Source organism: Protopterus annectens, chromosome 8.part0 (assembly GCF_019279795.1).
Source record: "Protopterus annectens isolate FY-2018-M chromosome 8.part0, PAN1.0, whole genome shotgun sequence".
Lineage (NCBI taxonomy): Eukaryota > Metazoa > Chordata > Ceratodontiformes > Protopteridae > Protopterus > Protopterus annectens.
This window is the reverse complement of record NC_056741.1, coordinates 1,798,616,626-1,798,642,508: the sequence shown is the minus strand read 5'-3', so window position 1 is coordinate 1,798,642,508 and position 25,883 is coordinate 1,798,616,626. Positions and strand designations below refer to the sequence as shown.

Below are 25,883 nucleotides of genomic sequence, written 5' to 3'. Positions count from 1 at the left end.
CTAATAATCTCCCATTTTTTATAGATGATCTCTCTGATGTTATAACCACCCAAACTAAACTTTGTGATTAGGTTGACCCTGACCAAAGAAGCTTTTTCTGTGATTTTATCACTAATTTGGGAGTCCTGTTGACCTAATTCCTGTATATCAAACAGGATGGGTTGGTAAAGGCCTCCCGATCTTTTCCCTTTTACCTCCTCTGTTAGTTCCCTGATCAGTTCGGTGGGATATCTTCTTTTGGAGAGCATATTTCCTAACCTATCACATTCTCGTGAAAAATCGTCTTCCCTAGTCACCATGCGGGCAGCCCTAACTAATTGTCCTTTTACTACAGACCTCCTTTGAACCAAAGGTTGGCAGCTAGTAAAATGAAGGAAGGCATTAGAATATGTGTCTTTTCTATAGATGTTTGCAAAATAGCTGTTTTTATGTAAGTCCTTACTCAATAAGACATCCAAATAGGCAATATTAATTTCATTATATGTGAAAGTAAATTTAAAAAATGAAGCTGTATTATTAAAGTAGGACACTAGGTTTTCTGCCTCTTTCACTTTCCCATCTATCAGTATGAAAATATCGTCCAGGTACCTAGTATAAAATTGAATTTTATTTATAATATTAGGTACCTTGAACACAAATTCCCTTTCCCAATATGCCATGATCAAATAAGCAAAACTAGCCCCACATGGTGACCCCATGGCTATGCCTGTTGTTTGGGCATAAAATTTTCCACCAAATGTGATGTAGTTGTTTGACAAAACCAGTTCTACCATTTCTGCCAAGAGACTAATTTCATCATTGGGTGCTCCTAGCTCATGTAGTAGCAATCTAAGGCATTCAATCCCTTCCATATGTGGGATAGACGTGTAAAGATCCTTCACGTCAATTGTCAAGAAGTTCAGATTATGTCTGAACTTCAACTTTTGGATGTTAGGTAAAATGACCAGGAATCTTTACAAACCTGTGGCTGTGATGTTACATATTTTTTCAACTGAAAGTCTATGTATTTTGCACAAACGTATGTTATACTTCCCCTAGCATCCACTAAAGGTCTCATTGGGGGATCATTAATACATTTATGGATTTTGGGGATCCCAAATAGGATTGGAATTTTGGGGGCTGGCATGCTAATGTAATTATATATGTTTACATCAATTCTGGCCTCTATAAACAGTTCTATTAGTGACCGAATCCTCCCATAGACCATGTTCAGTTTGTTACGTGACACTTCTCTATAGGTGTCTGTTCGTATGATTTTCTCCATTCTTAATTGATGTTGTATCTTTCGGCTTTTCCCGGTTAGGGGTCGCCACAGCAGAACTCCATTCCGCTAATGAATGGCAGTAGATTTTTATGTACCGAGTTGCCAGCTCTGATGCACAACCTTCAACTAAGGTACACCCATTCACACATGTCTCCACACAGAAGACGCTTTAGCTGAGAATCGGAACAGGACAACGTCTTACTGTGAGGCGACAACGCTACCGCAGCACCACCACCGCAGTACACCATTCTTAATTGATAATCATTGTTATTCATTATAACTAGCCCTCCACCCTTGTACGGCTGCATCACCCTAACTTGTGCTTCCTGTAAAAACCTAAGTGCCTGCCATTCCACTTTTGTTGTGTTATTGTGCCTGTCTGTACCTCTTCTGTGAATATCAAGTAAATTATACAGGTCTAATTCACACATTTGTTCACACAGTAACAAAGTAGGGTGAATTTGTGGACAACATGTGCTAGTTATATAGAATGGGTTATTTACATTGTTCTCTTGGCCAAACAAAATTTTAAAATTCAGTTTCCTGATAAATAACCTCAAGTCAATAACTGAATCAACAATGTTGGCTTTAGACGTAGGAACAAATGTCTGGCCTTTAGCAAGAAGATCCGCCAGTACTGAATCTACGGTGAAGCATGAGAAATTGAAAATTTTAAAGTCACCTTGAGAATTCATCGTCACCTCACAATTCAGGGAAGGTGATTCCGTTGTTTGGGCTACTGTTGTTGCCTCCACACGGGGCTGTAGGTTACTTGACGGAGACCCTGCCTCAGGTTGTCGCCTGAGGCTTGCCTTCGAAAATTTGCATTACCTTGATTATTCGCACCTTGGTAGTTGTTATTACCCCTGTATTTGTTTTTGGATGCCTTTTTGGCCTCCTGGTTACTGTGTTGCCCCTCTGGTTGCACTTGAGGGTGTTCTATCCTTTTCTGTGGCCCCGATTCATCTTCTGGTTGTCTTACCCCTGCTGTGTTTTGAGACATTGGAGGTTTTGGGTAAGCCACCCCTAAATTATATGCCTCCCTGTCTCTCTTTAGTTTCTTCATTTTAGTTGCTTTTAATTTGTCCATATATTGATCAATACTGACAAAACACCTGTCATAGTCATATTTGTATCGCATAAAATCTTTTTTTTTTATGCTCTCATCCAGAGGGACAATTACCTTTAATAAGGAATCAGCTGCCAGTTGGTAGTGTTGTATCATAACGTCCAGGAGTTCAATTCCATGTTTATTAAAAAGTTTAATCAAGTCTTTGTGAAGTGGTGACCCATCAACTAGTCCGGTTGGGTATTGCCATGATCTTAGTCCTTTAGGGACAATCCCCTCCCCAATACATTCTTTAAAGTATGCTATTTCTAATTGGCTTTTTTTGTATTTCACCATTTTGTTGTCCAAAAGTCTTAAGTTCTCTCCTATATTCACTCCATTAGCTGGAGACCCTTCAGCCGAAGCTTCCATGTGGCCACTGGTCAAAGCTGGTTGTAATAAAGGTGGTACTTGAAGCCAGCCATCCAAATCTCGGACTAAAGCTTCCATAAGCCCCAAGGATTGATCCCGTGTTTATGCTGTGATTCCTTGGTTGACTGTAATGCCCTCTGTGTTGTCTGGACTCCCATATGTACTTAAGTTCATCAATACATTAGTTGGGGAGTCCAGGGGGTGGAGTGTTTGCGTTTCTTGTCTCGTAGATGTTTGGGTAGGATATGAGCCCCCAGACATAGAGTCGAATCTGAGGGTAAGTGTTTCCACCTGTTTAGATAATTGTCCCACTAGTGCTGTTAAATTCGCTAGTGCATCCACTTGGTTTGATGCGTGTGCTGCTCGGAGAACCCTCAATACTGGACAAAACAAACAGGGTAAAAGCACAAGCCAAACCAAAAACTTCTTACTGCAGTAAAAGAAGGTCCCAGCAGCCAAGCACAAGCCCACAAAAAGCCAAGGCGTAAGTTAGTAGCTAAGTCCACAATACAAACACTTCTTTATTTAAAAACAGCAAAAATAACGTAAAGCGCTTTTGGTCTCACTGATAGTGAGACTTCCTCAGACAAAGTTTCAAGTGTAAAGCAACTCATTAAATACCCTACCCAATGTCTAATTAACACTCCTTCAATTAATTCATTAAGTTAATACCAACCATTTCAATATGATAGCTTTGCAATTCAGTGTCAAGCAGTACTGCAATCCTGTTTACATTCACATTTCCAAATGCAATGCTTCAGTCAATAATCTCAACATTCCGGACTTTACTACAACAGCTTTAAACCTAAAGTTCTAACAAACCTTCACTAAAACATTAAAATCATATTCGATTTAGTATGATTTCAAACCTTTACAGCTAGCTGGATACATAACTAGTTAAATGCAGTCCATTACAACTGATACATTCGCAAACTGAAATAAAACAGTTGATGTAGCATGCCTATCCATTCTCGGGTAGTAACCAACATTCTTTTGATAATTACAATATCCAAGTTGGAAAAAAAATTTTTATCCTTTAGTCATAAAAAATAGTTGAACGATTTCTATCATTGTTGACTAATGATTACAATTCACATCCACCTTGTCAGTTACGAGTATACGTAACAGCACCACGTAGTGGAGTCTGCATTTAAAGCAACAGTACTGTACTTAGTAAGCTCCGCTGTAACCTATTCCATACGAACACCCAAAGCCTGGATAGTGGTTTGGTCAACCAAACCCGTTGCATTCGGGTGCTCTAAAGTGTTTCACACTTTAAAATAAAATCCTATGTCAATGTTAAAAACACTTAAACTTCCAAATATATTAAAAATGTACATAAAGACCCCTTCAACTACACATAAAAGTGTAACTGCACATAAATAAATATGTCCTAAAGACGTTAAAAATTAACAGTTTAAATTCAACCATAGTGATATAGAAAATATCAAAAATGTCAAGAATTAATGTAAATATTTTGCTGAATAAATATATTGAACCTAGTATTAAATATGTTTGCTGAATAAATGTATTGAACCTCTATTATCCAAAGAATGTTGGTTACTACCAGAGTATGGATAGACAGGTAACATCAACTGTTTTATTTCAGTTTGCGAATGTATCAGTTGTAATGGACTGCATTTAACTAGTTATGTATCCAGCTAGCCGTAAAGGTTTGAAATCATACTAAATCGAATATGATTTTAATGTTTTAGTGAAGGTTTGTTAGAATCTTAGGTTTAAAGCTGTTGTAGTAAAGTCCGGAATGTTGAGATTATTGACTGAAGCATTGCATTTGGAAATGTGAATGTAAACAGGATTGCAATACTGTTTGATACTGAATTGCAAAGCTATCATATTGAAATAGTTGGTATTAACTTAATGAATTAATTGAAGGAGTGTTAATTAGACATTGGGTAGGGTATTTAATGAGTTGCTTTACACTTGAAACTTTGTCTGAGGAAGTCTCACTATCAGTGAGACGAAAAGCGCTTTACGTTATTTTTGCTGTTTTTAAATAAAGAAGTGTTTGTATTGTGGACTTAGCTACTGACTACACCTTGGCTTTTTGTGGGCTTGTGCTTGGTTGCTGGGACCTTCCTTTTACTGCAGCAAGGAGTTCCTCATAAACTTTTCCAAATCCCAACTAAATCCTACACAAGACATTGTCTTCCTAGGATGCAGGATCAGGACAGACCTCAGGATGGCCTCCCTCCCAGAGGAAAAAATGCTTTCCCTGACTCTCCACCTACAACCTGCCCTCCTCTCACCCCTCCTGACTGTGAGGGAATTCCTCAGACTTCTTGTACATGGCAGCTACTGTTACCATGCTACCCCTGGCAAGGTTACACATGAGGAAAATGCAATAGTATCTATGCTCGGTATGGACCCAGCACTCACACCCCCTCAGGTTCAGGATCCCACCCCTCCCCTGCCTCCACCAAGAACTGAAGTTTGGTTGGCCAAAACCTGGGCTTCCCCCTGCAAATGCCCTTCCCTTCCCAAATCCTGCACACAGACGCATCAGATCTGGGCTGGGGGCAGCTCTGGACACAAGAATGGTGCAAGGTTTGTGGACAGACAAAGAAACACCGGCACATCAACATAAAGGAAATTTCAGCCATACTTCTTGCCCTGCAGGCCTTCTAGCCTTTTCTCAGACAGGCCATACTAAAGATCTTCACAGAAAATACCACAATGATGTGGTACCTGAACAAGCAAGGTGGGATGAAGTCCTACATCCTCTGCAGGCTAGCTCTACAGGTATGGGATCTGGCTATCTCCCAGGCGATCTCCCTTCAGGCAGCCTACATCCCATCCCAACAGAACTGTCAGGGAGACTCTTCAAGCAGAACCACCTCAGACATTCACGAACGGATGCTGTCAAGAGATGTATTCCTGGATCTGATCCACAGGTGGGGTATTCCACAGATAGACCTGTTCGCCTCCTCCACAAACAGGTAACTCCAGAGCTACTGCTCCAGAACTTGTGACCCAAAGGCAATGCAAACAGACGCCTTCTTAATGTCTTGGAAGGGGAGATTCCTGTACACCATCCCCCCCTTCCCTCTGAGCCAGAGAGTCCTACTGGAAATTCAGCAGGACTCACCAAAAATCTTGTTGGTGACTCCCTACTGGCCAAGGCAGCACTGGTTCCCCTTACTTTTTCATATCTCCAAGGGCAGTCACCACAAGTTACCCCCCTCAGTGGATCTACTCACACAGCAAAAGTGGACAAAGATTCACCCACATTGGAGATCCCGGCACCTCTCCCTGTGGCTGATAGGATTTTGATTCCCTTCAGACACCTGTACAATGAGGATGTGCTCTCAGTCCTGCAGGAGGCCAGGAAACCCAACAAAAGGAAGTCTTAGGAAACCTTCTCCATTTAGAGAAGGTTTCCTATCTGGTGTCACAAAAGACAGATGGAGCCACTGGACAGCGACCTGCCTCTGATTCTGTCCTACCTGTGTGAACTCCTGAAGACAGGCTTGTCTTACCCCTCCTTAAAAGCACACCTGTCTGCCGTTTCTGCCTGCTTGCCTATGGAACCACCGCTAGCATCCAGACTTCCAGCCAAGCTATTCCTAAAGGGTGTTTTACACTTAAGACCACCCAGAAAACTGATCCCTCCTTCCTGGAACCTTAACTATGTGCTAGAAAAACTCACTCTACCACCCTTCAAACCAGCTGGCAAGGCTGACTTGAAATTTTGCACTTGGAAAACAGTATTACTGGTAGCTCTGACATCAGCCAGGAGGATCTCAGAGCTCCAAGCCCTTATGGCTACCCCACCCTTCCTAATTTGCCATATTGACATGGCCACCCTCAGGATTAATCCTTTTTTCACCCCCAATGTGGTCAATGACCACTCCCTGAATCAGGTTCTTCACCTACCCACCTTTCATATCCTCAAGGGGACAGTGAGAGAGTCCTTCACTCCCTAGATGTCCACAGGCAACTTCAATTCTGTTTACATAACACCACGCCTTTACGCAAATCAGACCAGCAGTTTGTTTCCTTCCACCCCAGGGCTCTGGGGAAAGCTGTGGGAAAACAAGCCATTTATTTCTGGATTGCTAGGGCCATTTCCTTTTGTACATACACCATGGGAAGACACTGACAGGCAATGTCAGAGCACATTTCACAAGAGCCATGGCTTCCTCTGGAGCTTTTTCTAAAGACCTAGACACCAACTCCATTCTGGAAGCAGCTACCTGGTCCTCTGTGCACACCTTTACCAGACACTATAAACTGGACCACATCTCCAGGGCCAGGGCAGGATTTGCCAGGGCTATCCTGCATGGGCTCCTGGAATCCTCATGCAGGCAACCTCCCAGCCAGCAGTGAGCTTTTGTACTCACCCACTAGTGAATACCGCAACATTGAAATAGAAGGACATAGGAAAGTTGTGTAAAATCTTACCATAACCATAGATGTCCTTCTCTTCCATGTTGCAGTTTTCCTTCCCTCCCACTTTCCCCCTCTTATCTTTGCACTTGCTGTCCTCTGCTTCTGCACAGGCTATGCCAATCGGACTGGCTCCGTCTTGGGCTTCCTTGGTTCTGAGGGCTGGTGTGTGCAGACGTCACATTTATGACCCACGTACCTGCCAACACGTCAGACATCCGACGTACCATCAGGGACTGGAAAAGCTTTGGAGAAGCTGATCGGAAGACGGGTAAACCCACTAGTGAATACTGCAACATGGAAGAGAAGGACATCTATGGTTATGGTAAGATTTTACACGACTTTCCTTTACGAGGGATAGTGTGCCCTGAGCTGTAAGCTTCATCACCATCTCATGTTCCAGAATCCAGATCTGCTAGAGCTGCTGTTCCGGACACCATTTTTACTTGCTGCCAGTCTGTCTGGGCAGCTTTTATTTATGGTATTCTCTTTTGTATGGTGGTTTGAGACTGGAATCAACCTACTGCGATGATTTTAAAAGCCCAATAGTATATTTTTCTGATTTTTCAGCCGCCATACTATGGAGTACACAGATAAACTTGTGTTGCGTGCTCTTCACACTTTGACCTCCTGATATTTGAAGAGGACTGTTTCCTGTATATTTCTTGTTGTCATAAGTCTCAAACTTTTGCATCTAGAGTCAGGGATAAAGTCAAAGACCTCAAGTCATGGACATTTTTTAAGGTCAATAGCTATGAGTTAAAATATTGACAGAATTTGGGCATAAATCAACGTATTTTTTGAAGTAAACGAAATCTGTAACTTAAATACTGTCATTACTTGTTGACTGCAGTCAAAATTCAAAAGGGGCAGAGTAAACTTTGGAGACAAAATTAAGGCTGTCCCCTGAAACAAGGGACACTTCAGAGGTCTGCTTGCCCCACAACTTCCCTCCATCTGGTTAGCTGTACAGCAGTTTTTAGATTACCTCTGGTGCTGGTAAAATACTAAACAGAAGTGTAATGAACTTGTACCTTCCTCAGAACATACTGAATGTACAGAATTTGGAGCTATCTTCTTTTACATTTGTATGCTGTTGTCCCTGATTTGCATCTAGAACTAACAAAAAAAAAAAAGTTGGCATCTGGCATTACTTTCACCAAATCTTCAGTATAAGCAATGTTTTTTTTTCTTTTAATCACTTTATTCATGTAATTTTATTCAGTACATATGTGAATATTGTCTTGCATTACAAGAATAACTATATTATTTACCCATTCTGTTGGCTGTCCATCCATCCATCCACATCCCCCTTTTTCCTATTTTTGCACATGAGGTCAGGGTGTCACTTCAGCAGTGACAATCATCTAGAGCCAAGGTTTACACCACTAGGTGGCTAGTCCTGTCACAGTAGTTCTTCCACAACACACACATGCCTCTGGCCAATTTGGAGTGTCCAGTCCACCTACTTCATGTGTTTGGAATGTTGGAGGAAACCAGAGCACCCAAAGGAAACCCATGCGAATACAGGGAGGACATGTAGACTGTGCACAGAAGGCACTGCAGCCAATAATCAAACCGGGGAACCTCTTGCTGTAAGGCAACAACACTACCTATTGCACCAGTATTTGCTTCTTAATAACACTTAAGGTTTCCATCCACTTCAGTTCCTACTCGGTTCTACTCCTGAGAGCTCCTGGTACTTTCTTGGGGGCAAAGCATTAGGATTTATTTGTATGTGATATTTTCACAGAAAACTTTTTAAGCATTTAAGTAAATCCAGTAGTCATGAAAGCTATTATTTTCAGAGCACTGCACAGTTTGCTGAGATACCTTATTGACTGCTAACTTTGTCTCTGCATATAGTTTAGTTTGCTTTTAACTGCTATTTTCTGGTTTGGTGTTGGTGGTAAACTGAGTAGAAATGTTCCAATACAGAAAAAAAAAACATAATTTTGGTGGTAATTGCAGACAAGGAAGCTTTCCTTGGTATGGATTACTTGGAATTATGCATATGTTACTGAGGACATTGTTTATCTGCAGGGCTGTTTATTTTTAAATTATCTATTTTTCTAGGGTTATGTCTTATTCAGGCTAAACTTGCGGAGGTTCAGGAAGCACCAACAAGCAGGTAATTCATTATTTTGTTAGTTTAACATTGCTCTTATTTATTCATTATTTTAGTGCTTTTAGTCAAGTTTCTCAGTATGGTCTGCACACAGAAATGTTGTTAATGTTGGAGGCTGGCATTGCCGAAATTAAACGTATTATCATGCAAAGTGTGACATTTACTTAATAACAGTGAGCCTTAGAATGCCTGATGGTACTGTATACCAATGATAGTGAGCCTTAGCACAAGTCATAGTACTGTATACCAATGATAGTGAGTCTTAGTATGAGTGATAGTACTGTATACCAATGATGGTGAGCCTTAAAATGCCTGATGGGTGCTGTATACCAATGACAGGTGAGTGATGGTACTGTATACCAATGATAGTGAGCCTTAGCATAAGTGATGGTACTGTACACCAATGATAGTGAGCCTTAGAATGCCTGATGGTGCTGTATACAATTGATAATGAGCCTTAGAATTCCTGATGGTACTGTATACCAATTGATCCTTTGAATGCCTGATGGTTCTGTATATCAATGACAGTGAGCCTTAGCATGAGTGATGTTACTGTATACCAATGATAGTGAGCCTTAGCATGAGTGATGTTGCTGTATACCAATGACAGTGAGCCTTAGAATGCTTGATGGCACTGTATACCAAAGTGCAACCACAGTGATCCTGATGTGAAATAATTACTTCTGCATTCGGATATTGCTACTTGTAAAATACCCTTCAAAGTAATTACTCCTTATAAAGCAGACACACCATATTCCTGCTGCCTTTTCAGCAGAGACTAAACCATTTCAAATTCAGTGTTGGTCAAAAGAAAATAGTTCATATACAAGTCCTGGCACATAATACTGATAATGACTACTCAGCTTTTGGACTTTTTGTGTCTAACACTGGCTAAACAGTAACTATTAACATAAACCGTTCTGGGGATTCTTCCATAACAGGACAAGAGGAGTAAAGAGATATTTTCCTGTATTCCATTCTTAGCTTTCTCTTGTTCATTCAGCACATCTTTGGCTTCTATTTCTCTCTCCAGATTATCCACTTACAATAATTGGGTTGGCGTGGTCCCCAATTCTTAATAACTGGATTAGAGTATTCCCCAAATATTAATAACTGGGTTATAGTGCACCCTACTGCTACCTTCACTTGTATGAAAGTGAGGTCCTTATACTTAAAGGAGAATCCTCAGATTTCCAGACATAAGCAAATGTGAATCTTTTACTATACTGGCTTTTCAGTGTCATTTTTCCACCAAGGGACTTGGTGGTGTTTTTGCTTCTTTCTTATTTGTTCTGAGGCTGTACCTTCCAGCTCTGCTCGTACTATTCGCCTTGCTGCAGCTTAGTCTGCTACTGGTATTGATGGTTAAGGCCATTCCAGCTGCTGAGTTTGTCTTGTCCAATGCAGACTCAATTAACTGTACAGCATGTTCTAGTCACGAAACGATCAGAGCAGAGTCTTACCTAACAGTCATATTCCTTCCACTCCTTTTAAGGCCGAATCAACTTTGCATGTGTATCCTCAGTGGGAGGACAAAACAGTGCTTCCCAGCCTTCCTCTTAAGGCTATTGAGCTCTGAAGCTTGCCCTTCTACAGAACTGCCTAAAACGCAGAAGACATTTTTTGTGACCATTATCTGTCACAAGGTAAGCTGAAAAGTAAAAATGTGTATGTTTAAAAAAAAAAAAAAAAAAAAAAAAAAAAAAATGTGTATAAGTTTTAGCTCTTGTTAAATAAAGATGTCAGAATGCATCTTGTCATCACAAGCTTCTAGAGTCACCCACCCCAAACCATAACATAGTGGTTTCAGATTAACATTTAATCGGAATCGTAAGGCATGACAAAATTCCTTCACTCTCTCAGTTTTATGGTGGTGCTTACTTGGCATGCCTTATTTTAGTCAGATTAATGAATTTGTGTAAATCGTAGGTGCATTCTTTTTCTAGTTTGAACAGTGCTGCTGTTTAACTGGAGAGCAGCACGTGAGATAGATGTTCACCGTGGAATGCAGAAGTGTAATTTGTAGGATAAGAACTGGCCACTTAGTGTCACTCACAGACATGAAATACAGTAAAGATGAATGTGAGGTTTTGCAAGCTTTGTTACTGTACTTATAAGGGTAGCACACATTTTTAAATGGTTAAGTGCAAGGCAAGGCTTCAGCTCCCCTGATATCCTGTCTGGACCGAGTAAGAGGAAATCAGAATGATTGAAATGTTTATTTTTCCCTGGAGAGGGGTGCTTTCTGCTCTTAATCCCAAGTGTTCAAACTGTTTTTTTTAATATTTAGTTGGAATTCCTGCATTTCTAATTTTATTTTGAGCTAACACAGGATTGTTCTTTTATGTTTTTTTTTCAGATTTTAGGAATAGTGTATCCAAGGTTGCATTATTGCATTTATTGATTAGAAAAACAGAACAGAACCTGTTTTAATATTTTAATTCATTCATATTGTTTGAAGTTTTGTAGTGATATCCTTTATTAAACTTTTTGTTGAAACTCCTACTTCTGATTACAGTAATGGGTGTCACAGAAGGCTGCGGTGTTTATACAAGTTTATTAGCTGGGTTGGTGACTTCAGCTGTTAAACACATGGATGTTGTCTCAGTGGCTGTTACAGCATAAGTCTGTCATTTAGCAGAACTAAAGTTGTAAATATGTGGATTGTGTGTGTGTGTGTGTGTGTGTGTGTGTGTGTGTGTGTGTGTGTGTGTGTGTGTGTGTGTGTGTGAGTGAGTGATATAAATTAATAAACAGAAAAAAAAATCCCAGCACCAAAACTGGAAAGAAAACAGAAAGAAAAAAATCCCACCACCAAAAATGGTAAGAAAATAGATTTAATTTGCTGCAACCATCTCATGTAACACAAAACGTTTTTGCTTATCACTTCCTCAGTGTGTAAGACTATTAACCACCAGACATACATAATTATTCAATGTCACGTAATAAAAAGTATACATTATAATTGACTATTCAAAAAAAAATGCTCATTTAGTCAAGGCCACTAATTATAACGTTTTTCCTTTCCATTTTTAGTGCTGGAATTCTTTTTTTAATATTTCTCTGTGCATTTGCATGGGGAATATTGTTTCCATGCAAAGACTGTGTGTGTGTGTGTGTGTGTGTGTGTGTGTGTGTGTGTGTGTGTGTGTGTGTGTGTGTGTGTGTGTGTGTGTGTGTGTGTGTGTGTGTGTGTGGTGTGTGTGTGTGTGTGTAGAGATCCCAGCCAAACTAAACAAGGTACATCTGGGAAATGGGTCACTGTATTTAGTACAGGTGGATGTCACACCAGAAAAGAAGTGTCACAAAAATAAATATGTGGCTTCATGTCTAACTCCTCCTTCCTCTTATAGGGGAGAAGGAAAGGATGAATTTCTCTCAAGGTTTTTTATGGCCACTTTGGCTCTAAATCCTCCTCCTGTCTGTCTCAACCCACTCCCCACTTTTCAAAAGATGGTTGTGGATTCTTCTTCCTTTGAAGATGAGGAGGTTTCTGACCAATCTCTGGCTGACTTCTCCCAAATGCACTCTCCTGGCCAAATCCCTTCGGATAATGAGGACTTCTTTTCACCTGATTCTGCTGTAGAAGCCTCTTTTGAAATGATGATCTTAAATGTGATGAAGCATTTTGAGTGAGAGTCTAGGCAGATCTAAGAGGTGCAGAAAAGGTACTACAGCCTTTTGGAAATGGGTACCCCAGCTTCTTCCCCTGTACATCTGGTTCTTGAAGCTTTTGTGGATGCTTTTCAATCCACTTCTTTTGCCCCTGACCGTCAGCCTATGGGTCTGAAAAGACCAGACAGACAGACTATATGAAGTCCCTGATGATCTTAAGTTTTTGTTTAAAAATCCTGTAGTGGACCATTTTGTAGTTTACTTCTCATCTGATAAGCCTTGTAATTTCCTTCCCAGTGCCAGTGCCCCCCCTTCAGATACGGGTAGGTGGGGTAAAAATGTTTATACTTATTCTACTTTGGCATTCAGGCTACTAATTACTAAAACAAAACGACCAATATGTAAACAACAAACTTTATCCTTACTTAATCAGGCTACACAAGTGGCAGACACAGCATTAAATGTAGTTATGATGTTGTAGAGGCCTTGTCCAGAGCAGCTGCTACAGGTTCTGTTATCTTAAGGTATGCATGGTTATATAGCCAGCCTATTCCTGGAGACTTCAAAGCAAAAATATTGGTCTCCTGTTTAGACAAGGATCTCTTATTTGGACCCTACACTGACCATCTTTTCAAAACCCTTCAAGAGCAGAGTAAAACCATGAAAGCCTGCAAGCAGCTTCTGTTAGCCTCTGTACCTAGGTACCAGAGAATTTACCAAACTAAACCTACCTCTTTTGTCAGAACAGACCCTAGGCCTAGCCAGAAACAGGAAGTCTCCCAGAAAGAGATTCTCAAGTAAATCTCAGAGGGATACCTCATCTGGGAGGCCTCCCTTTGGGGACAAATCTCTGTGAAGATGTTCTTCGTGTTTCACTGTTGCAGTCATTACATTGGGTTATCTGCCTGCAGGTAGCCCTCAGCCGGCCTGAATACCAGAGTCTTGGATTCCTGTGTCGGTTGCTGTCTCTTCTTCCATGACGTCAGGTCGTCAGGGGTATAAAACATGCAGCCGACACCATTACATTAGTCTTTCTTGCCGCGTGGTGCCCGAAGCAGAAGCAGTTTGCAAGTGCCGGTCGGACGACTCCTGAAATTTTTGTTTTTGAGTTTCAGAACCGAAGTCCTCAAAAAAGCTAAGTACCCCGTTGGGGATCCTTTTTCTTGCTCTTAACTGATGTCAGTAAAAGTTAACAATTGTCTTACCTGTGGAAAGCAAATACCTCATAAAGATTTTCATTCGTACTGCATTCCTTGCTTAGGCCCAGACCACGACGTCCCTTGCTGTCGGTTTTGTGGCTCATTCAACCCCTGAACTATTCGTTGTTGGTCTATTTTTGCAGCAAATTATTTTGGTACTTGGTATAACGATCCAGAAATGGCTTCTGTAAGCCATCCGACTACCGATATTCCGAAAAAGCGTAAGGATAAAGACAGGGACAGACCGTATAGGTCCAAAACTGCCAACGATGCTTCCGTTAAGCTAGTTGCCAGTTCGCCGGTACTCGGTGAGGCACTTTGACAGCCCCCGATACCTGCTACTTCAGATTCGCAGGCCTCTACTGAGACCCATTCAGAGTCCGGTATGCCATGAGATGCTTCTTCGACTATGGAACCTGTGGATGTCTCTACCTTGGATGGGTCCTGAGCCACTGTGCAGGCACCGGCTTCTGAGGGTGTAGTCAGGCCTACAGACCTGCATTTTAAACCAACGCCATCTTCTTCATCCAGGCCTAAAACTCGACCCATGCCTCAAAAACTGACGTCCAAACTGCATGGTCAGGCCCATATGCCTAAAAAACAAATGCTTAGAATGGCTGAAGAACTTATTACTTTAATTAGGGGAAGCCAGCCTTCCCCCTCTAAGAGACCTAGAACTGATTTTCCTTCTGATTCTTCTGATCAGGATTCTGATATTTCCGTTTCTTCTGATTACCAGGATTTGCCCTCATCTACCTATGAGGATTCTGATGCAGAGGATTCCATCTGCTTCCCCTCCAGAAGATTTTTCTTTTGGTGAAACCTTGTACACTCTTAGGGAGCATTTCCGCTGGGGAAGCCAGGATTACTCTAACTCCAAAAAGAGGCTTAGTGAATTCCTACTCCTTCCTCAACACAGGCCTTTAGCTATCCCTCCTGTTCTGGACATTGTAGATTATGCTTTCTTGGAATCGAGCCTGTCCCCAGAAACTTTATCTCCAGCTTCCAGAAAACCTGACCGGTATTACAGAGTACCCGACCCTCACAAGTTCCTCTTCAAGAATCCTACTGTGGATCCAGAGACCATTTGCCAAGGTCCAAAGGGCATTAAGGCTACTGCTGCCAAAAATCCTACCCCTTCTGATAGAGATTCTAGAGCCTTGGACAGATGGGGTAAGAAGGTATACACTTCTGCTACTTTGGCCATTAGGGCTTTAAATTGCCAGTTTCATATGTTAAAGTACCAACAGCATATTATGGGGCTACTTAAACAGAAAATGATTTTGATTCCTGACTGTGCTGAACACAAAGAATTACAGGATTTAATGCATTCTGCTGAACAAGTTGGTAAACATACTTTGCAATGTGGTTTTGATTCTTTAGAAGCATCTTGGAGGGCTGCTGTCACTGGGTCTGTACTTAGAAGGCATGCTTGGCTTAAGGAGCAAAACTTGCCAGATCATGTTAAAGCTAAATTACTGGATGCTCCCTTAAATCAAGACCTTCTGTTTGGCAATAAAGCAGAAGAAGTCCTCAAAAAGATGGAGGAAAAAGCTAAATCTTTGCAAACTGTTAAAGATTTCCTGCAAGTACAGCCTCCCAGATTTAGTAGGCATTGGCCTTCAAAGAACTGGTCCTTCCAGGCCTTCTCAGTTCAAACCCAGGAACAGTAGACCACCTAGGGTACAATCTCAGGCTATGTACAGGCCTAAGCAGTGGGGGCTTCCACTTCCAAAGCAGGAAGTAGTAAGACACCCCCCTATGGAAAAATGTCACAATGACTTAACCTTAACCCTTCCCAGCCCTGCTCAACTGTCTGCTCCCTTAGGAGGAAAGCTCGCCCTGCAATCAAAAAACTGGAAACTCATAACCCAGGACAAATGGGTTTTAAATATAGTTTTCCAAGAATACAGATTCCACTTCCACACCCTACCAACCCCAAACAGTTGGCCAGACCTACCCCCAAAATCACTGGATAGAAGCTCAACAGAAGGTTCTCTCTCTTCTAAGTATCAGGGCTATTCAACCTGTCCCAGCAGAAGAAAGAGGACAAGGTTTTTATTCAAGACTGTTCCTGGTACCCAGAAAAGACAGCTCCTTGCAATCCTGTCCTGGACCTCTCTATTCTAAACACCTTTTTGGTAATCCCAAAATTCAAAATGCTAACACTTAACAGCTGCTTCCTATGCTAGGCAAAGATGTCTGGTTGGCAAACTTAGACTTAAAGGAAGCTTACCTGCACATTCCAGTATCTTGCAGAAAATACCTACGCTTCAGGACAGGCTTCATGCACTATCAGTTCTCTGCATTTCCCTTTGGCTTATCTACTGCACCCAGGGTATTCACAAAGTGTCTAACTCCAGCCATTGCATTTTGCAGGCATAGAAATGTTCAAATATACCTATACCTGGACAATTGTCTGATTCAGGCAGAAAGCCAGGACTTGCTATTAAAACATCTGGTATTCGTAAAGAAGCTTCTAATCTCACTGGGGTACACCATAAACAAAAAGAAATCTCACCTAGCACCCTGCCAACAGATTGTATTCCTGGGAGCAAGCTTGAACACAACTTCCCAGGTGGCTTTCCTCACTCCAGAGAAATAAGTTTATTTGACAGCCTACTTCAAACTACTGGCCACAAAGACCCAGCTATCTGCAAGGAAAATTCTGCAAGCCCTGGGGTTCATGGCCTCTTGCATTCTACTAATTCCATATACAAGACTGCATATGAGGAAACTACAATGGTATCTAAAAAGCCTATGGTGCCAACATTCTCAGGACCTGGAATCAATGATTCCTATCATTCCTTGTATAAACTCAGAGTTCCTTTGGTGGACAGAGGCCTACTACCACAGCAAGGGTCTCCCTTTCACTCTACCCCCTGCCGCCCAAACCCTAGCAGACGCATCAGACTATGCATGGGGGGCTCACTTGGCAGGGCAGTGCATTCAGGGCAAATGGATCCCGAGTCAGATGCACCTGCATAGCAACCAAAAAGAAATGTTAGCTGTACAGAATCGTCTTCAAAGATCACATCCTTCCAGGGCAATTATTGGCAAAGACAGACAACACCACAGTTATGTGGTACATAAGCAGGGGGGAACCCACCCGTACCTTCTCTGCAGACTAGCCATGGCTCTGTGTAATACAGCCTTGAGCAACCAAGTGCACCTACAAGCTCAGTTCCTGCCAGGCAAGCTAAATTCACTGGCAGATGACCTAAGCAGAAATCTCATGGAGCCGCACGAATGGAAACTAGAACCAAAAATATTCAACCTCTTGAGGAACAAATAGGGGACTCCAGAGATAGATCTGTTTGCCTCCCCTCAAAACTACCAATTGGACAAATTCTGCAAAAGAACTCCCCACAGTCAAGCTTGGAAAGTGGATGCCCTGTCCCTTACCTGGGAAAGCCTCTTCATTTATGCCATTCCACCTCTGCCACTCCTCTCAAAGGTTCTGCTAAAGATCAAACAGGACAAGCCAAGGACAATACTGATTGCACCAGACTGGCCATGCCAGCATTGGTACCTCCTCTTGCGCAGTATGATACTGCTGGAACCATGGCACCTACCTCAGACACCTCCCCTGCTGTCCCAGCAGGTGGGCCAAATTCTGCACCCTCAGCTTCAAACCCTGAACCTTGCAGCCTGGCTAATTGCTTGAGCTCCCCAATGGCATCCCTCAGTAAGCAGGTGCTAAATGTCATTCTGGAAGCAAGGAGGCCTAGTACTAAAAAATCTTATGCTGAAAAGTGGAAAAGATACTGTTCCTGGAGCCAGACTCAGGGGATGGGCAAAACAATGCCCAGCTTACCTCATATTCTTCAGTACTTAACAGAAATGCTCCACAAGGACCTATCCTTCTTGTCAATTAAAATTCATGCCTCTGCCATTTCAGCACATTATAATACTGAACCACCCCTCTTCTCTCACCCCCTGCTAAAGCAATTCCTCAGAGGGGCCAAAAATGTAAGACCCCCCCCCCCAGGCGAGCCCCTACTCCAGCCTGGGACCTTAACTTTGTATTGGAAAAACTCACTCTCCCTCCATTTGAACCAGCCGCAACTTCAGAGTTGAAATTCCTTTCTTGGAAAACAGCCTTCCTTCTAGCCATCACTTCAGCAAGAAGAGTGTCTGAATTACAGGCCCTCATGGCAGTGGAGCCCTTCATTATCTTCCATGCAGACAGGGTTTCCCTCAGGACCAATCCTTCCTTTATGCCCAAGGTGGTGTCTAATGTGGCCCTAAAATCAGTCCATTCATTTGCCTACCTTTTTCCTGAATCCACAAAACAAAGGTGAATGAATACTGAATTCTTTGGACGTGCACAGACAACTTGCATTTTATTTGGACAGGACTAAGCCTCTCAGAAAATCTGAATAGCTGCTAATTGGCTTTGCTGCAGGGGCAGAGGGAAAGGCCATTTCAAAGCAAACCATTTCTAAATGGATAGCCCATTGCATTCATTTCTGCTATAAGCACCATGGAAAACCTACCCCACAGGAGATAAGATCACATTCCATCAGGGCTGCATCTACCACTACAGCCTTCCTCAGAGGAGCCCCAACCAGGGATATCCTAGAAGCTGCTACCTGGAGCTCTGTACATACCTTTACCAAGTATTACCACATGCCTATTTTTTCTAAATCCAGAGCTGGTTTTGCCACTGCAGTCTTGCAGGACTTATTAGCTGGTCCTAATGCTCTCTGACTTCCTCCTCCCTTCCGTAGCTTTGGGAATCAACCCAAATGTAATGACTGCAGCAGTGAAACACGAAGAACATAGTACAGTTGTGTACACTTACCATAAATGTAGATGTTCGAGTGTACTCACTGTTGCAGTCCTGGTTACCCTCCCTCTAGCCCCCTGACTTCTCTTGGCTCTACCTTTCCTTCTTGTTTGGTGTATTTGCTTTTTGATGGAGGTGTAACATAACATATAATTGCTTCCCATTATGAGGGCACCTGACATCTGGGGCAAGAAAAACTGATGTAATGGCATCAGCTGCATGTTTTATCCCCTGGTGACCTGATGTCATGGAAGGAGAGACAGCATCCGATGCAGGAATCCAAGACTGTGGTATTCAGGCCGGCTGAGGGCTACCTGCAGGCAGATAACCAAATGTAATGACTGCAACAGTGAATACACTCTAATATCTACATTTATGGTAAGTGTACACAACTGTACTATCTTCAGCTACCTTTCTCCCCTTGCCCCAGTCCTACTCTGCTTCTTTCAAAAAGGCTGACCCAATCTTTTTCCACCTGTGGAAGATTATCACAGACAAATGTGTACTATCTATCATAAAAAGGGGTATTTCATGTCTTGGATGGATATTTGTCCTCTAAGAGGCACACCTCCACCTCCACACAATCAAATTCAGCTGCTTTCATCCATTTTACAGGAGCTCTGGACACAAGACACAGTAGAGCTGGTGTCAGAAGAATTTGTGGGAAAGGGGTTTTACTCCAGACTTGTCTTAGTGCCAAGGAAAGAAGGGTAGTGGAGACTCATACCGGATCTCTCCTCAGTAAACACTTTCTTGAAAGTGCCATCTCTCAAAGTGCTCTCTCTCTGCACACTCTGGTACCTTTCATTCTTCCCCGGGCTTTTCCAGTATCCCTAGATATAAAGAATGCTTACCTGCATAAACCAATTCGGATAACTTGCAGAAGATTTCTCAGGTTTTGAACTGGCTGCTCTCAGTATCAGTTTTACCTCTTTGACTTCTGGACTTTCCACAGCCCCAAGAGTTTTCACAAACTGTTTGACACCAGTTATCACCTTCTGCCAAACCCAGGGAATTCAGATTTTCCCTACTTAGACAACCTGTTAACCCAAGCTACCTTCACATTTTTCTACAGTATCTCCATGTCACCATCCTCCTCCTGTCTTAGTTAGGGTTCACAATCAACTACGAAACAAAATTCCTCCCTGCAGCCATCTCACGACCTATTTTTTCTGGTCTGCAGGTTGGACATGCACAGAATGCAGGCCTACTTACCTCAAGGGAAGACATGGAGCCTTACAAAGTATTGCGTCCCTCAGTCAGTGCTCAGTAAGGGAGATCCTAGGGGCTCTGGGGTTCATGGCAGCTACTATCCCATTGCCCCCCCTTAGCCTGACTGCATACGAGGAAAATCCAGTGGTACCTGAAAACAGTTTGGCCTCAACACTCAACCCCATCTATACACAGCCTCTTTTACCCTGTCTCAGATGGCAACTCATCTCTTGTGGTGGAAGTATCAAGTGAACCTCAACCCATGGCTTCCCTTCACTCCTTTAACCCCAGTTCAGGAAGTGCACAAAGATTCCTTGGACATGGCATGGGTGACCTGGACAGACACCCAGTGAGTGCAGGGCAGATGGCAACCAGTGCTACTAAAAGAACATGAAGGAAATGAGGGCCCTCATCCATCTCGGGGAAACAGTGTTTAGAGACACCACAATAATGTGCTACCTTCTTTCCCAGACCACAGAATCGGGGGGGGGGGGATACTGCATTCTCTGGACATTCACAGACAGCTAAGATTCTATTTGAGCAAAATTAAATCCATCTGAAAATCTGATCAACTGTTTGTTTCTTTTACGGACTCTAAACTGGGCCAACCAGTATCTAAGCAAACCATTGCAAGCTGGATCTCTAAGGTCATCTCATTTTGTTACCCTTTACATGACAAGTCCTTGCCCTTGAGCTCACTCTACCAGATTAGTAGCAGTTTCTGGAGCTTTTTAGAAAGGAAAGTGGATGCCTGGTCCATGCTGGAGGTTGCCCCCTTGTCATCTCTACACATTTTCACTAAACACCAGAGGATAGATGCCTTTTCAAGGTCCAGAGCTGCCTTCTTGGACAGTTCTAAATTTTAACCAACCCCTTTAGCTGTGGGAATTACCCATGTAGTAGAAAAACTGCAAAAGTGATTTCAGTCAGGACATAGAAGAGTTGTGTAAAAACATACCATAACTGTAGATGTCCTACAGATCACTTACAGTATTCCCACCCTCCTTTCCCTCTATACTTTTATTTTCTCCTTACTCATTTTTTTCCCTCAATTCCTATTCTATGGAAAACATTCTAGAACTGAAAGGGCTTTCTGACTGTTTCATACTATGCTCCTCCTAGCAGACCAGTTTTCTGTCTCTGGGATCTTCAGGCCTCTGGCTTGGAGATAGTCTGAGGAGTTACACCATATCTGCTTATATATTCCCACACTTGTGACTTGAGATCACATGTTAGATATACTGTAGTGGGAAGGTAAAGCTTTAGCACCCGGCCGGATGATAGATGATAGCCCAGGTTTTAAGAATACTGCACCTGTGATCAGTAGGATATCTGCTATGTTAAGTTTTTACATAACGACTTTCTCCCTAACAGCCATGTTCTTTGCATCTCTGAGGAAAGTGAGCACTTTCACTTTAGAGTTCAGAGGTTTTTGACTTCCCAGACTATTTTCTTGAACACTCAGCTACTGGATTTTCAAAGTGAAAAAAAATTATTACTGAAAGAGTAACTCTCTTTATTCTAGTTTGTCTGTCATGAGTGAACATGTGAGGAGAGACTGGCATCATTGATGTCCACTGGCAAAACCGTGCACATGGCATCCACTTCTAAGTTGCCCCCCCCCACACACACACACACACACACAATCTTTGTTCCTGAACTACAACCCAGACACCACATGAAACAAACTCATTTAGAGAGAGCATTTCCCTGCTTTTCTGAATTGCCGTGTACTGAGATAACCAAGTCATAGCTATCTGCCTTCTAAAGCAGATAAGGTTAAGAATAATTGTACTCTTTATAATACTCACCCAGTCATCTTCACAAACATTCCCGTTTGTAAAAGTTATTTTACATTATCCTGAACAGCCTACCCTTTTCCAGATGCAGGGAAGAGGGGACAAGAAAACATTAATTCCTCAGTGTTATTGGTATACACTTTGAATCGGTACTGGGTGCCATATTTGTAGGATGGGGAGATCTCAGTGCCCAGAATATGGCCTTACATGTACCAAAAAAAGGCAGGTTACCTTAAAGTACCTTAGTTCTAAGCAGCGGAGAAACTGAAACTTCCAGAGAGTAGAGAAAATCCTGTATGCAGCATATAAGGTTCTAGGTTCTTTTTTATGTGGCTTGTGAAATTAATGCTGATAATACACACATCAGGACAACAGGCAGTAACATTTGCTTATGCAAACTTTGTTTAATGCTGACTTGTGTTTGTGAGGAGCTTAGATGTCTGCTGAAGACAATGAACTAGTAATGAGCTTCATCCTTTTAACCTGGGTTTGATTCCTTCGGTCCATTCATCTCTTGTGTGACTCAGTACAAGTTACTGTCATAATGATCCTGGGTCATTCCAGAAGGAAGTTCTTGTCCCTAGTGGATTTACCTGCTTAACAAATTCTTCAAGGTCAAGTTTTATTTTGAAGCCAAATTTGCTAGAATGTATGAGGAGTCAGAAAGGGGCAAAGTCTTTGACTACAGCAGAATGCTTTTTACACAGTTTATCTTCCAGAATTGCTTACCATTGCCATCACTGTGAAAATGTCAGCTAAAACGGTTCTTCATAGGTAAGTACTAGGTTAGCTGCACTTGTGGGCCATTTTAAGCCTAGCCAGTTTCTGTTTTTGTGCTCAAAATAACCTATCCCATTGGGTTATATATTGGCCTTACCCATCCCATGGTCGATAATTATATATTACTCCTTATGAGAATAACCGGGATCATTTCATAGATAATTTGAGAGGACTCCCCGTGTATGGGATAAAGCATTTAAGTGCTGCCTCTGTCCATTAGTAGAACAGGGGCAGTAATAGGATATTTTTTTTTGTTTGTTTACCATCCATAGATTTAAGTTGCGCTTGAATATGGGCAGGGATGAACTTTGTTTTATGTGGATGGAGAGTCTTCCACAGCAGCGGTGTCCTCTGTGAGATATACCTGTCCCAGCAAACTGTTCTGTTGATTTTGCAAGAGAGATTTAGATCGCCAGACCAAGTATTTCTGATGTCATTTGACTTGCTGATATGCAGTAAATCCAACAGTAATTGGTCAGAGGATGCCTTGTATGCCAGACACAGATCACCTCTCAGCAGTCTAGGATACCGAGTATAGTGACAAGGCTTTGAGTCCATCCATGTAGGGCGTGTTATTTAGACCTTGTATCCATTTAGGAAAGTATTTTTTGTGGGCATTCCAATTGTTCTATGTTTCTGGACAGATAGATGCCAAAGGGGGCATTATATTCATGGATTGATCTAATAAGGGGCTAGGTAAAGGGAGACACTGACATCCCTAGATCTAGACTCAATCACTTTGTTTATAAGCTGTAAAGTATGGAAGGACTTTTTTGCATCAATAGACACATGTTGGTCAAAAGATAGGTTACTATACACACAAGTTCCAAAATCCTGAACAACTGAGTCAACGGTTAGTGGTGTATTGTCAATGGGTTAGATGTTCTTCATGTTTCACTGTTGCAGTCATCACCTGTGGGTTACCCTGCTCTTGGCCCAAATGAATACCAGTGTCAATCTTTTTCTGTGTTGGCTGCTGTCGCTTGCTGTCTGACGTCAGGGCGTCAGTGCTATAAAGGAGGGCAGCCGATGCCATTACATCAGTCTTTCTTGCCGTGGAGTCTGAAGCAGAAGCAGTTGGCAAGGGTGCCGGTCAGTCGCTACCAGAGTTTTGATTTACAGCTGAAAACATCTAAAGCTAAGTACCCCATTGGGGATCCTTTTTTTTCTTGCACTAACCGATGTCCAAAAAAGTTAATAATTGTCTCGCCTGTGGAAAGCAAATACCACACCGAGACTTCCACTCATACTGCATCACTTGTTTAGGCCCAGATCACAACATCCCCCGTTGCCGGTTCTGTGCCCTCTTTAATGTGAGAACCATTTGCTGTAGAGCTATTTTTCTAGCCAGGTATTTTAGTCTTTCATGTTCGCATTTCGAAATGGCATCCATCAGCCAACCATCTGTAGACATTCTGAAGAAACGTAAGGATAAAGACAGAGACAGACCACACAAGGCCAAACTTTCCAACCACTCTACTGTTAATCAGGTCATCAGTTCTCCAGAATTCAGTGAGGCACGTTTGCTGTCCCTGATACCTGATTAGATACTTTGTCAGGCCTCTACCAAGACCCTTTCGGAGTCTGGTATGCCGCAGAAATCTTTTTCGTCTTCCGAGCCTTTGATTGTCTCTACCTTGGTGGGGTCCGGAGCCATTACACAGGCACCAGCTTCCGAGGAGGCTTTTCGCACTATCGATTCCAGACAAAAAACGTCTTCCCTTCCGACTACCATTCCTCTCAGACCGATGGATACCCTTAGGCCTAGAGGCAAGCCCACTCCCAGGAAAACTACCTCTAGCCACCATGTTACTCCTGCTCCCCAACTCAAATGCTTAAAATGGCAGAGGATCTTATCACCCTTATCAGGGGTAGTCAGACCACAACTTCTAAAAAGGAAAAGAGTCATTTCTCCTGAAATACTAACAGAACAGGATTCTGAGGAGTCTGATTATTCAGATGTTGAAGAGGCACTACAACCTCTGACTGCTTATGAGTATTCAGATGCAGAGGAATCCATTCCCTCTGCTTCCTCACCAGATGATCTTTCCTTTGGGGAAACCCTTCACACCCTCAGGGAACATTTCCACTGGGAATCCCAGGACTTCCCTTAGTCTAAGAAAAGACTAAGAGAGTTTCTAGACCTGCCCCAGCACAGACCCTTGGCCCATCCCTCTTATCTTAGACGTGGTTGATGATGTCTTCCAGGAATCCAGTTTAACTCCTGATGCTCTCCCACCTGCTCCCAGACCACCTAACAGATATTACAGAGTACCGGACTCTCAAAAATACCTGTACAGAAATCCTGCTACAGACCCGGAGGTCATTACACAGGGTCCAAAAGGAGCTAAGGCTAGTTCTACAAAGAATCCTACTCCTTCTGACAAGGACTCCAGAGCTCTGGACAGATGGGGTAAAAAGGTATACACCTCTGCAACTTTGACCATCAGAGCTCTCAACTGTCAGTTCCACATGTTAAAATGTCAACAACACAATTTGTAACTGTTAAAACAAAAAAATTTCTACCTTTCCTGACTGTGCCAATTCAAAAGAGTTAGCAGATTTACTGCACTGTACTTGTCAAGTGGCTAAACACTCATTACACAGTGGATATGATGCCCTAGAAGCCTCAAGCAGGGCAACAGTGTCAGGATCGTCATTAGGAGACATGCATGGTTGAAGGAACAACCTCTCCCTGTTCATGTCAAATCTAAATTACTTGATGCATCCTTGGATAAGGACCACTTGTTTGGAGAAAAAACAGAAGAGGTGCTTAAAAAGATGGACAACAAAGCAAAATCTATACAAACAGTAAAAGATTTCTTTCAGGTACAACCTCCTAGGTTCAGCAGGAATTTTCTGTCAAAATACTGGTCCTTTCCTGCACCTAGCAGGCAGGGGCAAGGTAAGCCCTGCAGGGACAGACCAGCCAGACTTCCACCCCAGGGACAGTAGAGAACCAAACAGTGGACCAACTCCAAAGGCAGGGAGTTCTAAGCCATCCCTCTATGGCAAAAACTCTCAATGACTCCCTCTCCCCCTCTGTCCTCTTTTCTCTCACCAAAAACTAGAAAGAAGGCTCTCTCTCTGGCTTTCTGTAACAAAGATAATTTTTCAAGGGTACAAATTCCCCTTCACCGAACTCCCAGTTCTAAGAGGGTACCCAGACTTGCCTCCAAATAAGTGGGCAGAGGCATTGAAACA

The 25,883-nt window shown here is 42.4% G+C and overlaps 1 protein-coding gene across 2 annotated transcripts in view; it reads left to right on the top strand.

Moving 5' to 3' along the window:
* SLC38A7 (solute carrier family 38 member 7) overlaps positions 1 to 25,883 on the top strand; it is a 456,284-nt gene that overhangs the window by 371,921 nt on the left and 58,480 nt on the right. For both annotated transcript variants that reach the window (XM_044081294.1, XM_044081293.1), the window contains exon 11: positions 9,231 to 9,285. In XM_044081294.1, coding sequence (XP_043937229.1) covers positions 9,231 to 9,285 — 55 coding nt within the window. The remainder of the gene's footprint in view (positions 1 to 9,230; positions 9,286 to 25,883) is intronic.